This window comes from Dasypus novemcinctus, chromosome 20 (genome assembly GCF_030445035.2).
Source record: "Dasypus novemcinctus isolate mDasNov1 chromosome 20, mDasNov1.1.hap2, whole genome shotgun sequence".
Classification (NCBI taxonomy): Eukaryota; Metazoa; Chordata; class Mammalia; order Cingulata; family Dasypodidae; genus Dasypus; species Dasypus novemcinctus.
In genome coordinates this window covers 50,817,621-50,834,977 of record NC_080692.1, presented here as the reverse complement: position 1 = coordinate 50,834,977, position 17,357 = coordinate 50,817,621, and the positions used below count along the sequence as shown (strand labels likewise).

The following is a 17,357-nucleotide window of genomic DNA, read 5'->3' as shown; positions in this document are numbered from 1 at the left end:
CTCAAGGTAGATGTTCAAGTTGAATCAACTGAGATTAATAAATGAGATTAAATTATAAATATATATGAACCATTGACATTAACCACAAAAAGCATCTGTATTTCATCAATGACTTCTTGTTTTTTTTAAAAAAAATGTATTAAAATAGTAATAATACTTGGGGAAAGAAATTAGAGAAGTTACAAGTAAAATCTATCACTGTCTCCAGTTTGCTAATCCAATCTTCTCTAAAAGCAGTTAATGTTAAATTTTTTAAAATTCTGATTTGCCATTGTTTAAGCACATATGCATATATTTTATGCTATTTATATACACCATATATCCTATAACTCTATATTGGTGTCCCATTTATACTACTGTGGGAAAGCTCTTGTGCCTCTTTTTTCACTTTTCATAGATCTATAACTTTTTTGACCAGGGAAATCCTTGGAATGGATCTTTCCGCTATGGCTGGGATGGTCACTGCTGCGTGTTCCGCTCGTGCCCTGCTTTGTGAAAGTCGAGTGGACTTCCTTATGGCCTTGTTTATCCTTGCCACCACTTCTTCAGCCTTTCAGACATCGAGGATGCTGCTCTCCAGTGAAGGCGCTTCCAAGTATCCAAATCCTTTGAAAAGGGGAGTTGTCCGTGTGTGATGAGCCAGCAGGGGCTGAGACAGACGTCACTTCTGCTGCACCGTCCCAGGTGCGGGGCTGGCTGGCATTAGCAGGTGTGCTGTGAAGATGGCAAGGGCAGGGCCAACTAACAGAACAGCACCCTCCGGCCCCGTATAGCTTCCCTTCGCAGTTCACGCGCTGGTCACCTGAAGGATTCTTTCAGTGAGTCTGGACAGGCGCCCAAGCGTCTGTAGGTCTACCAGATTCTCAGGGGATGCCGATGGTTTGGGGACCACACTCAGGAAACATGGAGTTCTCTTTGTACTAACTGCACGGCTGTCAAGTGGGATTTTTACCGTACTTCAGGGAACTAAACTCACTTTGCTCTTGTACACTGACATTTTTCTGTCTATCTAAGAGAATTTTTTTTCAACTTTAACCACTGTCTGTGATGCGGTAGTGGCTCTTTCTTCTCCCATAGCAGTAAGTGGCGTGTGTCCCATTATCTAGACTGGGGTGAGACGCTAAGGGCAGGAAAGCTGAAGTTTGATGATGGCCAAGCAGAAAGGAGCGGTGGAGAAATTCCTCAACTGACGTCTTGAGCTGTGATCCTACCAAACGAGGAACTACCTCAGGCTTTTTGCCTTATAAGTGTGAGCTGCTCTTTTATATGCTTTTCACACAGTATTTTTACCAAATTAAAGAATATTTAACAACTGTACACATAAAAGTCCTTTAGAAACTCTGGTCTGTATTACCAGTTCTACCATGATTTTTATTATTTAATTTTTTAGTTATCCTCCATGTGAAGAAGTGAGATGGCTTTAGGAAATAATGGTTTATTCACTACCAAAGTAATCTCGTGGGTGATTTGAAGCAGAGTTAAACCCTTTCCTTAGAGCAAGTGAGAGATGCCAACGAAAATGGCTGAAATGGTGGCGTTATTATCATTTGCAAACTACTCACCAAGCACTTCACCTGAGCTAGCTCTCTTAATGAAGGTAAATTGAAACTCATGAAAAGGTCAAACTCATCAAGCAAGGAACTTAAATTAGCACGATTAAGACGAGAGAGAGAGAAGATGCCCGTGTGTATTAAGAAAAACTTCATTTGAATAAAATCTACTAAAATACTTTCAGTGCCTTTACTTTTCTAAAAGAAACAGTTTTGGAAAGTGACAGAATCTCTAAACTGATGTGACAAAGTGACAGTGTATTTGTGAGAGATTTCTTCCTTGGATATTTTTTCAACTGCTAAATCTTTTCCTTTTTTTTTTTTTTTTTAAATTTAGGGAATCAGGGCAGGGATTGAACCTGGGACCCCATACTTGGGAACTCAGGGCTCAACCACTGAGCCACATCAGCTCCCCAACTGCTATATCTTGAGTGGGAAACAAGTGGATGTTCATTTTAGATTTTTTTTAACATATTAATAAACATATCATTCTTAAAGAGATGTGCTAATCTTAAATATACAGCTGAAGAATTTCACAAAGCAAATACGCATGTAACCAGCACCCATATCAAGAAAATAAAACATAACCCCACCTCATGCCCTTTCCTGTCATTGACCCAAGAGTAGCCAGTGCCCCGACTTCTAACACCCCGTTTTTGAACTAAGTGCTTCCTAATCTCTGTTTCATCAATTCTGGTGATTTGGTAAAAGGTGATCATTTGGGATGCATTCCTGTCGGATGACATTGGATACTTTTTTTACAGTAAAACAAAGGCCAGAAGCTACCTCATTATGAAGGTGATTTTTTCATGTGTGCTTAATATCACTGTGCAATTAAAATAAACTGTAATTTTTCTTAACATAAAAATAGCCCTTAGTGATTTTTGGTAAGGGCTCCAAGGGCATCTTATGGTCAAAAGAAGGAAGCATGGTGCACAACTAAGAACCCTCAGGGAGGTGAAGAGCTGCCGTGGCTTCCCGTGCGGGCACCCGCGTAGGACTGGAGGCGCCTGGCTAAACCCAGCAGTGTGTGCTGGCGGCGCCAAATGCGGTAGACCAAAAGATGGAAAGATGAGTGTTCATGTGAAACTTGTGTTTTCCTTTCTCCAGGAAAAATAATCTTCTCTCCTGGACTGTCGTTTCCGGGGACCATGATAGAACCCTGAAGGAACCCACAGGTGAGAAGTGTCTATTTTTTCCAAACCTGCACTGCCGTTTCCCCTTCCTGTAACCCTTGGTAACCTCTGTCCCGCTTTCTGTCTCTGCCAGTTTGCTGTATCTGGTCATCTCTGACAAGTGATAGCATGTGATATCGGTCCTTGTGTGTCTTGAGTATTCCACGAGCTGAGCGTGTCTGAGAACTCCCTTCTTACGGCTGAATGCTATTCCATTGTGTGTCTGGCCCACGTTTTGTCATCCTTTCACCTGTTGGTGGGCGCGTCGGTTGCTTCCACCTTCTGGCTGTTGTGAATAATGCCACCATGAGCCTTGTTCAAGCACCTCTTTGAAACCCTATTTCCACTTACTTGGGTATATATACCAAGAAGTGGTATTGGGGGGTCTTTTGGTAATTCTATATTTAACTTCCTGAGCAGCTACCATATTGCTTTCCAAAGTGGCTGCATGAAGAGAGGTACTTTAAAGGTGGTTTTGCCTGTGCTGTGAATGTTGTCCCAAGCTTCCTACGGTTTAAAAGCATTTAATGGGGGTGTGGGTGTGGCTCGAGCAGTTGAGCACCTGCCTCCCACATGGGAAGTCCCAGATTCTGTTCCATGTACCTCCTAAAAAAACCACAAAAACAACAAGCAACGCAAACAAACCAACTCAGGGAAGCCAATGTGACTCAGTGGTTGAGTGCTGGCTTCGCATATATGAGGTCCTAGGGTCGTTCCTCAGCCACCCGTACCTCAAAAAAAAAAAAAAAAAAAAGACATTCAACAGCATCGCAGCGTGATTCCAACCCGGGGCACAAGGTGAGAGGTGCAGGTCAGACGACCGGGCGCCAGGCCCGAGCAACCCCCTTCAGCCCAGCGTCTGGACTTCCTTCCTGTCGGTGCCATTTGACTGTGCTTAAAATGAAAATTGGTCGTTTCAATAGTGACAGTAGCAAAGAAATGCTCACCACATATCAAATATCAAGGTGACGAGGCAAAATTACAACATGGTGTAGTGACGCACGAGCAAGGAACCACAGAGTAGCGTTGCTTTGTCCCTTTGTACACTTAACACTGTGTTAAAGGGTTTGTTACACATCTAGTTTTATTATTATATACATCTAGTTTATGTTACATTGTACTAGACTATTGCAAACATGCAATACAATGTATTTCAGCAAAAAAATGGAAATTACAGATATTTAAAGCTCTCTGTTTTCTACTCCTTCTTTACACTGTCACTCTTAACCTTGGCAGTTGATACAGAAAAGCCGCATGTCACGGGCGGGTAAGCAATGCCAGATGCCAAGGTGGAGTTGACACATTCTGCACTATGGCTGCAGTGAGACCGTAACAATCTGTTTAATAAAGGTTAGACCCACTGTGGGTGCTTCAAATAGTCAATACTCAAGCTTAACCTTTAGCTAAAAGATGCAATTCTCCTGGTGTCCTTTCTTATTTATCATTTATGTTCACATTTAAAGATAAAATTTGAGAACACATTTTTTTTTTAAAGATAATTTAATCCCCCCCTTGCAGCTTGTTCCTTTTCTTTTGCTGTCTCATCTGTGTCCATTCGCTGCCCGTTTTTTCTGTATCTGCTTGTCTCCCTTTTGTTGTGTCATCTTGCTGCGTCAGCTCTCCGTGGTGCACGGGCCAGCTTTGCCTTCACAAGGAGGCCCCAGGGCGTGAACCCAGGGCCTCCCATATGGTAGATGGGAGCCCAGCTGACTGAGCCACAGCTGCTTCCCGAGAACACATTTTAATTTGAGAATTAGGCAAGGTAGATCAGGAGTGCGAGTTCAGGTGGGTGCGGACAGGTCCCTGTGGCCTCGATCCTCCAGGACCAGAGGAGGCTGTCCACGTCTTCCATCAGGGGTGAGCAGTACGGTCCTTTCCGATGCGGTGCAGAGCCCTGCTCCTTGCTGCCGTGTGCCCGTTGTGGGGCTTCTCAGGATGCAGGGAAGGGGCCTGACGCCCTGATGGTTCTAGCTTGTGATTCTTTGACTTGCCGTCAACACAGGCTAGGAGGGTCAAGCGCATTGTGGTGCACGAGGACTTCAGTATCCTGAGCTTTGACTGTGACGTGGCCCTAGTACAACTGTGCTCTCCTCTGGCGGTCAACGCGGTGGTGCGCCCAGTGTGCTCCCACAGGACACAGAGCCTCTCTTTTCCTCTGAGATCTGCACGGCGACTGGCTGGGGAAGCACGAGCGAAGGTGGGCATTGACTTTGTTGTTTTTGAGAATATGTCAAAACAAATTGAGCGGTGTCTGATTTAGCTCATCCTCCTTCTGAGTGATGGAAGCTATGTTTTATTTAGCTGATGTAGTCCATCAGGTGACGAGAGAATGAGCAGTTTTATTTTTTCCCTATAAGCTGACTTTGATTGTAGATCAAGGGTCAGCAATTTTTTTCTGTAAAGAGCCAAATAGTTAATATTTTAAGCCCTACAGAACTGATGGTCTGTTGCAACTGCTCAACTCGTCCCTTGTAGCACAAAGAAGCTGTAGACATGTAAAAGAATGAGTATGGCTGTTTTTCAATAAAATTTAATTTGTCACTTAAATGTCATAACATTCATGAGTTATGAACGTTCAAAAATGTACAAACCACTCTTAGCTCATGGATCATACCAAAAATTGGGAGGCAGAGACAAAGAATTGGCCGCTGGCTGTAGTTTCCTGACCCACGAGCTAGATTATGGTTCTTTAAACCATATCAAAACATGAATTTGAATGGGTTGATATTCTTTGCTTCTTTCATTTTATAAGGTCATTTTATTTGTATGTTTTCCTTCTCTGTATGTATCTTATACTTGGAATCTTTGAGCTTGAAGGAGACAGGCATTTACCTTTGAATTCTTACCATGTTCATATGTGCTACCTGCAGTCAAATTGCAATTTCACAAAATATTCACAACCACCTAAGAAGGAAATTTTACTATTCTCATTTTGCACGTCAGGAGGTTACAGCCCGAAGATTTATATAACTTCCTACAATCCTGTGGTTAATAAAAATGACAGCTGGGATTTAGGGCCGGTTTGGCTGAGTTTGTATCTTGGCTGACTTCCCATCACCTTGAGTATCAAACCCAAGCTCCTTCCTTGGACCTGGAAAGCGTTTTGCGATGTGTCCTTCATGCCCTCTCCAGCCGCGTTCCTCCTCTCGGCTCCTCTTGGCTCAGCGGCAGGCACCATGGCCTGCTCTCAAACGCCACCCTGTTCTGCTTTCGGGGGTTGTGCACTTGCTTTCCTCCCTCTTGGAACACTCCCCCCATCTTCTCACGACTGCCTCTTCCTCTTCACTCTCTTCTCCAGTCATGCCATTGCCTTCTCGGACCCGTAGCCGCAGCAGGGCTGCCCTCCGTTGCTTTCTACACATCCTAGAGTTTTTATCTCTTAGCCCCTCGTCATACTTGGCACTCTCCCATGGAATTATTTTCTGTCTCTCCATCGCTAGAACGCCTGGCTCTTGGAGGCAGATCTCCGTTTCGTCCACCACTCCCCCCAGGGCTGGAGGAGTACCTAGCAGAGAGAAAGCACTCAGATATTTAACTGACCAGCTTCAAAGCCTCTGAACAAAGGTGCCTGCTCCTCAGCACCTCATCCTGCACCAATTTCATGACCACCAGCCAACAGAGGTGGCTCCTGTTTTGTAAAAGAGAAGTTCATGTTTTTCAAACTGTGCAAGAAAATTAATTTTGGTTTGAGGCATTACCAGCGACATTGAAAGGGGTCATCTCAGAAAAGAGGAATTTTGGTGCCATAAAAAGAGCCACAAGAGTTGCATGAGCTCTAGCTTCAAGTCCTAGCTCTGTGTCCCACAAGAGGTGTGAGATCAAATTTCTAGAGCTCGTGCTTTTTCATCTGTGAAATCAGCATGATAATCCACCTCACAATTTTGTTATGGGTATCACATTGGAGTAAAAGGCCTTATAAATATTAATGTACTACATGGATGTAAAGAATTTTTTTATTTTATTTTTTATTTATTTCTCTCCTCTTCCCCCCTGCCCCCCATTGTCTGCTCTCTGTGTCCATTCGCTGTGTGTTCTTCTGTGTCTGTTTACATTATCAGGTGGCACTGGGAAACTGCGTCTCTTTTTTGTTGCATCATCTTGCTGCATCAGCTCTTCATGTGTGCAGCGCCACTCCTGGGTGGGCTGTGCTTTTTCATGTGGGGTGGCTCTCCTTGCCGGGCGCACTCCTTGTGCGTGGGGCACCCCTATGCAGGCGACACCCCTGCGTGGCAGGGCACTCCTTGTACACAGCAGCACTGTGCATGGGCCAGCTCACCACAAGGGTCAGGAGGCCCCGTTTGAACCCTGGACCCTCCATGTGGTAGGCAGATGCTCTATCAGTTGAGCCAAATCCACTTCCCAGTAATTTTTATTATTTAAGTTTGCCCAAAGAGGTATAGAATACTAAATTTATCCTTCTTTAATTGGCCCAAAGTCCAAAGCAATAGAAAAACTCATTTAGAATACATGCTAGCCTAAGCCTGCCTGAGGGCCAAGCATGAGAAGACATTCTTTGGTGTTCATCATTAGTGTGATTTTAAAGTGGAAGTGAGATTGTCTTCAGTGTTAGTAGAAGAAGGGAAACATGTTTTGGTTTACGTTAGGAAAGGCTTAACAAATCATATCTCGATGAATTTCCCTTTGTGAATTCTTATGTAGCAATATCACTGTTGTCTTCATACTTGAAATGCTAAAATTTAAGTTGGAAATAAGCTAAAAAATATATTTCTCATTTTGCTCCTCCAGTGGGTGTCACTTCACCAGGATGCCACTTCGGAAACGAAGGCATGCTGCCCGAGACAGGTCTTTGTTTCAGTATTGGACGCCAGCGCCGGCAGGACCGAGCGGCTGCGTTTCTTTTGATGCGGAGCAAGTGTGGACTGAGCATGTTTCCTCACTGCTCACCCCGTGCTGCTCGGAGCAAGTGTGGACTGAGCATGTTTCCTCGCTGCCCACCCCGTGCTGCTTGTTTCAAGTCTCTCTGCACATCTCTCTCACGTAGGTGGGGGCCTGGCCGGGCGCCTGTAGCAGGCTCAAGTGCCCGTGCTGGACAGGGAGGTGTGTGAGAGCGCCTATCACCCCACTCGCCCCGGCGGCATCACGGAGCGGATGCTCTGCGCGGGCCCCGTGGCACCTGGAGCCAGGGCTTTCTGCCAGGTGAAGATGCCGCTTTCGCAGGTGGGCTGGGAGGTCGCCGGCGGCGGGAGGCGCTCCTGGGCGAGGAGGAGGTGGCCGGCGGCTCAGGCGGCCTGGCCTTCAGCCTCACGCCACGGCCCCTGGTGCAGGGAGCAGCTGTGCAGCCAGCAGGCCAGGGGTCCCCAGAGGAAGCTGGGGGAGTGGGGGTGGCAGCCCCAGGAAGGGAGGCGCGCTCGGAGGGATTTCAGGCTTTGGAGAACGGAGAAGGAGGGGTAAGTTCATTCGTGTACCCTACTTACGGGTGGAAGTTTCCTTGTGGATTATTACCCGTCTCCTGTGCACCTGCAGCTCACCATGCATCTCAGATGGAAATGAAAAAATCACAGAGAGGAAAATGAAGCCCTTTGAAAAAAGATTCTCATTTGCAGTGGGGAAAAACCACACAGCAATGTTTTTTTTCAGTGAGATTAAAGAAATGCAGCGCTGTAGGGTTGTCTTCAGTGTCGGCTGGGCAAACACTCTTTAAGCAAGTTCAGAATCAGCTGAGAAAAAGAATACGGATGGGTGGCTCGTAAAATACCTCTTCATATCCAAGCCGACTGAGGAGCAGGTGGCTGCACGTGTGACCAAAAGCTTGACTCCGGGCCCCGGGAGGGGAGCCCACGAGGGAGACTTTGGGTCATCAGGGGCCTGTGTCTGTCCAGACAGGTCACCTCGCACTGGTCGAGGGTACAGAGGGGAGAAGGAGGGACGCTGGAGCCTCTCTGACATTAACGAAGGTCTCCACTGGAACCAGGAGAGCAAAGGGGCGCCTATGAGGGGCTCGGCTGGTCCGAGGCGCCCCGACTGTTGGGATCAGTCAGGCGCTGGCCACGCACGAGCAAGCGTGCTGTCCTTACGGGGGAAGGCACATGGCTCGTTCCAATAAACATGGCTCGTTCTCTTTAGAAGAGCATTGAATTACGGAAAGGGTGGCTTTCGAAACTTGCTTTGATGAAATTCTATTTCTATCAGGTAATTGATTCACCCCCCTGTGTGTGCTCCGAGGTAAGGGACCCACTGATGTAACTGCTCCCCCAGGAAGGTGAGAAGAGCAGCGCTGAAGCAGACACCTGCGGGTTCATCTGAACTGCAGAAGGCGCGTGTTCTTTGCTCCCTGGAGTTGAGCTTTATTTATTCCGAATTCTTTGACCTACAGAGCATAGATGTTTCTCTTCCCAGAGCGCTGCATCCCCTGCCTGTGCTGACTCCCCAGCTTTACCTCTCCCCTCCAGCGCCCTGCTCGCCCTTCACCTCCCAACCTGCCACGTCCTCGCCCCTCCCGGGCCTCAGCTCAGGTTTCTCTTCTGCAGAGGGTGCCGTTCCTCCAGCTTTGGAAAACAGGCTCGTCCTCTCTGCGTTGGCTCAAATGTGAATGAATCGCAAGCACACGCTCACACCCTGCCTGTGTTCTCCGTCTCCCTCTCATGCATTCTTTACGGTTCCTATTCCTTCTCGCCATTCTAATTTTCATCCTGCCTTGCTCAGCATGCCTGGCTCTCAGTAGACACTGCTTAGTATCTTAAATGAATTAATAGGTATACAGTTGTTTATTATTTACAAATGCGAGGCAATGGGGTTGGCACTGCAATGCCAGAAATATTAGGCTTCATGTGCCATGGAGTGTTTGTAACTGGTTGGAAAATTTTATGCTGATACGTGTTGGTAATGAATGATAGATAATAAACAATACATCAGACCACTTTCAGACTGGAAGGGGTCCTTAAGGTGTAATCTCATTTTATATGAAAGGGGGAAAAAAGGGCCCAGAGAAAGTGTTCATGTTCTACATTACAGGCGAAAAAATCTGTCTTTATCCCCAATTCAGGGGTCCTTCTGTGGAATTCTACATGTGCAATAAATACCTCAAATCTGTACCATCAGCTCAATATATTTTATAAGAGACAAAGGATTTAATTTGGTTCTAAGTACATTTGTGCCCAATAAAAAAAGGCCTAACTAAAGATCAGAAAGTCTACCTTTAAAAAATTGAACATATTCCATTAAAAAAAATTCTTATAAGAGAGACTGGAATAATAGTCTATTAAGAAAACAACCCTGAGTAGTTTAGAGAGGAAAAATGCAGATCCTATTTCCGTACCTCAAGTTAGACTAATCATAAAGAGGCATTTCTCGAGCATGCCGCGCAGTTACAGCATGTGCCAGGAGCTGCAGCCAACTTCCTAGGCTGCAGAGGTGAGCGAGGGGTGATGCCCCTGTCGAGACACACACTGATCCACAACACAAGTGTGTGTGTTGGTGCCCCACTGCGTGTCACGCCTGAGCCTGGAGAACCGTGCGTAAGGCGACTTGCTCATACTCATGGATAGACGAGAGTGTGATGGGCACATTTGGGCACCCTTATTTTTAAAATGTCGCTGTTCGTCCTCTTTACAGTTCCTCTGATGATCGTTTGTTCATTTAAACAAAAGCAGGTATTTTGGTGAGAAGAGTGATCCTTCTCACAATGCAGTTTAGGCCATATTTTTGGCTTTTTAAAGTGTTCACCCTAATCATGAACAAAGTACCAATATCTAATACAATAAAAAGAATAAGTTAAATTTTCATGTGCCTTGCCTTGAAGTTTGTTATTGTATGAATCAGATACTAGAGCTTTCTGAGGTTGCTCTCTTAATGAATATGTTTCTCCTTGATGGAAAGGAAAGAGCACTGCGCTTTAGCAGGGGGTGTAGATGCAAATTCCGCACTGCCACCCCCTCAGTGTGTGAAGTTGGACAAATCACTTATGTCTCCAAGAGCAAATTTCCACATCAAATATCCTAGAAGTTAAATTAGCATGGCCCATAAAATCCTTTACTTGTGTAACTCTGACGTGTATGTGTAAGCCCAAATGGAATTAAATCTAGAATTAGAATGAATGCACTTCCATAGGTATTCGATAGCTAGGTAAATCTCCCCTCAAGACCCTTTTTTACACCCAGACATATGTCATAGTGCCACCGTTTGACTAATCCAAAATTGACCTGAAAAGGCTGCTCGCAGAGGTCGCCGCTGCACGAGCCGAGCCCAGGGCCTTCAAGGGCAGGCAGCCTGTTTCTGAGGTTGCATTCGTTTGAGCCACTGTGCAGCTTCCTAAATTTGTAAATAATGTCCAGTTTAAAATCTTAAATATTGAATTTTCACTTACTGGTGGTGAAGTAGCTCAAAGAAAGTGCCCCTGTGATGTGCTGGGAAGACTTAGGTCATTGTTTTCTTATTTGAATTTTGTTATTGAATTTACTATTTGACCTGGGACACTAATTACTTTGTAACTATCCACAAACTTCCTCTTTTTCAGAAAAGTGTATATGCAGTTAAGTATTATAAAGTATAAAAAATGAACTAATCTTTAAAAAATTAAAGAATCACGTTATGAATGAATTTTTGGTCATTCCAAAACTGAAAGCAGATGCTTCCAAGTAAAGTCGTTTTCTAGAACATGTTTCCTTGATGTTTCGGGGAGACTCTGGTGGACCGTTAGTGTGTAGACATGAAAAGGGCCCCTTTGTCCTCCACGGCACCATCAGCTGGGGTACCAGCTGTGTCCAGGCGCGGAAGCCGGGGGTGTTTGCCAGAGTGAGCGTCTTCTTGGAGTGGATCCAATGCAAAATCGGAGATCAGTGCTTTCAGCTCTTGTAAGTACAGCGGTGCTCTCTTCCGAATGGGTGCAGGAGAGTAGAGTGTGGTAGAAGTCAGCATGGAGAAAGACAAAACCAGAGGAGTGCTGCGTTCACGTTCATTTCTAAATGTATTAAAGCACACAGAGTGCTCTAAGAGTTAAGTTTTCTCTAGGGCAGAGTTAGGAACTGACTTTTCCTGGAGTTGCTTTGGTCCTGGATTTGCATTCTCTTTTGACCATGGCTATTTTGGTACACTCTACATTTTGTCCTCAGGCTGTTATCTTTATTATTTATTTTTTATTAGAGAAAATGTAGGCTTACAGAAAAATCATGCATAAAAAACAGTTCCCCTATATCACCTTACTATTAACACCCTGTGTTAGTATGGTACATTTGGTTGCAATTGATGAAAGAACATTTTTCTAATTGTACTGTTAGCTATAGTCCATGGTATACTTCAGGATTCTCTATTTCTCTTGTATAGTCCTATGACTTTTAAGGATTTTTCCAGCAACCTATGTACAACCTAGAGTTTCCATGTTTAACCATATTCAGATATACATTTCAGTGTTAATTCTTACAATGTTGTACTACCATCTCCACCATCTATTACCAAAAGTTTTCTATCATCCGAAATTGAAACTGTACAACTTAAGCATTAACTCCCCAATACCTACCTATACCTGGTCCATGGTAAACTATATTCCAGTGTCCTACTCTACGAATTTATTTATTCTAATTATTTCGTATCAGTGAGATCATACAGTATTTGTCTTTTTGTGTCTGGCTTATTTCACTCAACATGATGTCTTCAAGTTTCATCTATGTTGTCACATGTATCACGACCTAATTCCTTCTTATGGCTGAATAACATTCCATCATGGATGTATACCTAATTTTGTTTATACATTCATCTGTTGATGGACACATGGATTGGTTCTATTTTTTGTAAATGTAAATAATGCCACTATGAACACTGGTGTGAAAATATTTCTTCGAGCCCCTGTCTCCAATTATTTGGGGTATATACTTAGATGGGGGATTGCCAGGTCATATGATAATTCTATATATAACTTTCTGAGGAACAGCTAAAGTGTCTTCCATAGTGACTGCTCCATTTTACATTCCCACCAACAATAAATGAGTGTTCTTATTTCTCTACATCCTCTCCAATATTTATTTTCCTTTTTTAAAATAATAGCCATTCTAATGAGTGTGAAATGTTATCTTATTGTCATTTTGATTTGAATTTTCCTAATGGCTAATGATGTTGAGCATCTTTTCATGTGTTTTTTGGCCATTTGAATATCTTCTTTGGAGAAATACCTATTCAAGTCCTTTGTCCATTTTTAAATTGCATTGTTTCTCTTTTTGTTGAGTTGTAGGATTTCATTATATATTTTAGATATTAAATTCTTATCAGATATGTGGTTTTCAAATATTTTCTCCCATTGTGTAAGTTATTTACTTTCGTGATAGTCATTTAAGGCACGCATTTCTTTTTATTTTGTTACTTGCCATTTATCTATTTTCTGTTTTGTTACTTGGGCCTAATACAAGGCCCTAAATGTGCTTCCCTACATTTTCTTCAAGGAATATTAGTTCTTCTTTGTATATTTAGGTCTTTGATCCATTTGGAGTTCATTCTTGTATGTGGTGTGAGGTAGGGGTCTATCTTAATTCTTTTGCAAGCAGAGACCCAGTTTCCCAGCACCATTTGTTGAACAGACTATTCTTTCCCAATTGAGTAGGCTTAGTACTCTTGTCAAAACTCAGTCGGCCATAAATGTGAGGGTTGATTTCTGAGCTCTCAATTTGATTCCATTGGTCTGTGTGTCTCTTCTTATGCCTGTACCATGCTGTTTTGATTATTGTGGCTTTGTAATAAGTTTCAAGATAAGAAAGTGTGATTCTTCCAACTTCTTTCTTCTTTTTCAATATGCTTTTGGTTATTTGGGGTACCTTAGCCTTCCACATAAATTTGATGATTGACCCTTCCACTTCTGCAATGAAGTGTGTTTGAATTTTGTTTGAGATTGGGTTGAATCTGGAAATTTCTTTGGGTAGAAATGACATCCTAACAATTTTTAGTTTTCTGATTCATGAACATGGAGTGTCTTACCATTTATTTAGGTCTTCTTTGATTTCTTTTAGCAATGTCTTGTAGTTTTCTGTGTATAAGTCCTTTACATCCTTGATTAGATTTATGCCTAGATATTTAATTCTTCCAGTTGCTATTATAAATGGAATTTTTCTCTTGATGTCTTCTATTTGTTCATTGCTAGTGTTACAAAAACTATTGATTTGGGGGTGTTGATCTTGTAGTTCCCCACTTTGCTTAATTTGTTTATTAGCTCTAGGAGCTTTATTGTAGTTTTTCAGGATTTTCTGAGTATAAAATCATATCATCTGGAAAGAGGGTAAGTTTTACTTCTCCCGTTCCAAATTTGGGTGAATTTATTTTTTCCCTTGCCTAATTGCTCTGGTAAGAATATACATCACAGTATTCAATAACAGTGGTGAGGGTGGGCATCCTTGTCTTCTCCCTGATCTTAGGGGAAGTTTTCAGTGTGTCACCACTAAGTAGGGTGCTAACTGTGGGTTTTTCATATTGCCCTTTATCGTGATAGAGGAGCTCCTTATTCTTAGTTTTCTACGTGCTTTTATCAAGAAGGGTGCTGGATTTTGTCAAATGCCTTTTCCGCATTGATTGAGATGATCATATAGTTTTTTTCCTTCAGTCTATAAAGTGGTTTATTACACAAATTGATTTTCTTAAGTTGAGCCATCCCCTGTATACCGATGATAAATCCCACTTGATCATAGTATGTAGTTCTTTTAACGAGCTGTTGATTTTGTTTGCTAGTATATTGTTGATGGTTTTCATCTGTATTCAAAAGGAATATTGGTCTATAATTTTCTGTTCTTATGGTATCTTTATCTGGATTTAATATGAGGGTAAGTTTGGCCTGAGAGAATGAAGGAGAGAGTGCTCCCTCCTTTTCAAATTTTTAGAAAAATTTGAGCAGAACCAGTGTTAAGTCTCCTTGGAATATTTGGCAAAACCCCAGTGAAGCCATCTAGTCCTGGAATTTTCTTTTGGAGGAGATTTTTGATTATGCATTTGATCTTTAATAGTTATTACTTTGAGATCTTCTGTTCTTCTTGAGTCAGTGTAAGTAGTTTTTGTCTTTCTATGAATTTGTCCTTTTCATCAAGGTTATCTAATTTGGTGGTATAGAGTCTTCATAGTATCCTCTTATAGTCATTTTTATTTTAGCAGGGTCAGTCTAGCGAAAGTTTTGTCAATAGTATTGACCTTTTCAAAAAAACAAGCTTTTGGTTTTATTGATTCTCTATATTTCATTTATCTCTGCTCTACTCTTCATTTCCTTCCCTCTGCTTGCTTTGGGCTTAGTTTGCTCTCTATTTCTAGATTCTCCTGTTTCGAGGTTAGGTCTCTGGTTTTGATGTTTCTTCTTTTTTTAATGTAAGCATTTAGAGTTCTAAGTTTCCTTCTCAACACTGCATTTCCTACATCCCATAACTTTTGGTATGTTGTGTTTACTTGCCTCTAGATAGTTCTTAATTTCTCTTGTGATTTCCTCTTTAACTTATCGGCTGTTTAAGAGTATGTTGTTTAATTGCCACATATTTGTGAGTTTTCCCTTTCTCCCTCTGTTACTGATTTCTAGGTTCATTCCATCATGTCAGACTTGGTTTGTGACTTAACATATGGTCTTTCCTGGAGAATGATCCACGTACACTGGAGAAGAATGTGTGTTCTGATGCTGTTGGGTGAAGTCTTTATATATCTGTTAGAAAATTTGAATGATGCTCTAAACCAATTAGACCTATTTCCTTATTGATCATCTATCTATATATTCTAGCCATTATTGTAGTTGTGTATTAAAATCTATTAATGTATAATTATCTATCTCTCTGCCTACAAATCTGTCAATATTTGTTTATATACTTTGGGGCTCTGCTTTGAGGTGCATATATATTTAAAATTGTTATATCTTTTTGTTGAATTGACCCTATAATCAGTATATAATGACCTTCCCCCCCCCATAATAATGGGTTTTTATTTAAAGTCTCTTTTATCTGATATTAGTATAGCTACCCCAGCTCTATTTTGGTTTCTACTTGTGTGCCATAATTTTTCCCATCCTTTCACATTCAACCTACTTATGTCTTTGAATTTAAGGTGAATCTCTTGTAAACAGCATATCGTTGGGTCACACTATTTTTATCCATTTTGCAAATCTCTGCATTTTACCGGAGAGTTTAATCCATTTACGTTTAAAGTGACTACTGATAATACAGGACTTTCTTTTGCCATATTGTTAGTTTTTGTAAGGCCTTTTAGACCTTTTTCTGACCCTCAATTCTTCTGTTAATGCCTACTTTCATATTTATTTGATTTCTTTTATTGTACCATATTAAATCTGTTCTCATTTCTTTCTGGCTATAATTTTCATATATTTTCTTTGTCATTACCATGGGGTTAAAATTTAACATCCTAAATATATAACAATCACTTTTGATATGATACCAATTTAAATTCAATAGCATACACTATCAAAAAATCCCACCATCCCCTCACCTTTTTTGTTGTACTTGTTACCAGTTATATCTTTGCACATTATATGTCTAAAACCATAGATTTATTATTACATTTATACATTTGCTTTTTAGCACCTATCAAAAGTAAGAAGTGGAGTTTCATACCAAACAATATGCTATAATAGTACTGGCATTTATAATTATGCAAGTGGTTAGCTTCATCAGAGCTTTTATTTCTTTATGCCACTTCGAACACTATCTAGTGTCTTATCTTTTCAGTCTAAAGAATTCCCTGTAGCATTGTTTGTGGGGCAGATCTAGTGACCATGAACTCTCTCAGCTTTTGTTTAGCTAAGAATGTCTTTATCTCTCCATTTTTGAAAGAGTCTCCCCAGATATAAAATTCTTGGTTAGCAATTGTTTTCTCTCAAAACTTTAAGTATTTCAACTCTATTTCAATCCACTGCCTTCTTGCCTCTTTGGTTTCTGATGAGAAATCAACACTCAATTTAATTGGCACTCTCTTATCCATAAAACATTGATTTTCCTTTGCAGCTTTCAGAGTTTACTCCTTGTTCTGTTCACTTAAGAATTTGACCACTATATGTCTGGGCCTATTTCTCCAAGTTTATCCTGTTTGGTGTTATTTGGACTTCTTCATTGTGTATATTCATGTCTTTTGTTAGATTTGGAAAGTTCTCTGTCATTATTTCTTTGAATATTCCTACTCCTTTCTCTCCTCCTCCCTCTTTGACTCCCATAATGCATTTATTGGTATGCTTGATGGTGTCTTACAGGTCTTAATCTTTTTTTCTTTCTGCTCCTCGGCCTGACTCATTTTAATTTTCTTGTCTTCCAGTTCACTGATTCTTTCTTCTGCCAGCCCCAATCTGCAGTTGAAACCCTCCTGAGAATTTTTCATTTCAGTTATTTTATGTCTTCAACTCTAGTAATTCTGTTAGGTTTCTTTTTAAAATTTCTCTTGTTCAGTCATGTGTTTCTAGTATTCTTTATTTGTTTGTCTGTATTTTCCTTCATCTCCTTGAGCATTCTAAAGTCTTTGTTGAGTATGTTCACAGTCTTGTCTTCGGTGATGTTTTCTGGATTCTTGTCCTCTTCCTTTGGATGGACCATGATTTCCTATTTTGTTGTCATGGGAGCTTTTATTGTACGTTGTACATTTTAATATTTTTTAATGTTATGTATGATTTAGTCCCAGAGCTGTCTGTTTCTGCAGTTTCTATCCAGGTAATGATATGACAGATTTT

At 41.6% G+C, this 17,357-nt stretch overlaps 1 protein-coding gene across 1 annotated transcript in view; it reads left to right on the top strand.

Annotated features, from left to right (window-relative positions):
• Positions 1-17,357, top strand: part of OVCH1 (ovochymase 1) — a 63,165-nt gene that overhangs the window by 43,789 nt on the left and 2,019 nt on the right. Inside the window, 6 exon segments of the mRNA XM_058282361.2 lie at positions 2,661-2,728; positions 4,549-4,582; positions 4,733-4,848; positions 4,851-4,922; positions 7,728-7,881; positions 11,359-11,522. Of these exon segments, the coding sequence (XP_058138344.2) occupies positions 2,661-2,728; positions 4,549-4,582; positions 4,733-4,848; positions 4,851-4,922; positions 7,728-7,881; positions 11,359-11,522 (608 nt within the window).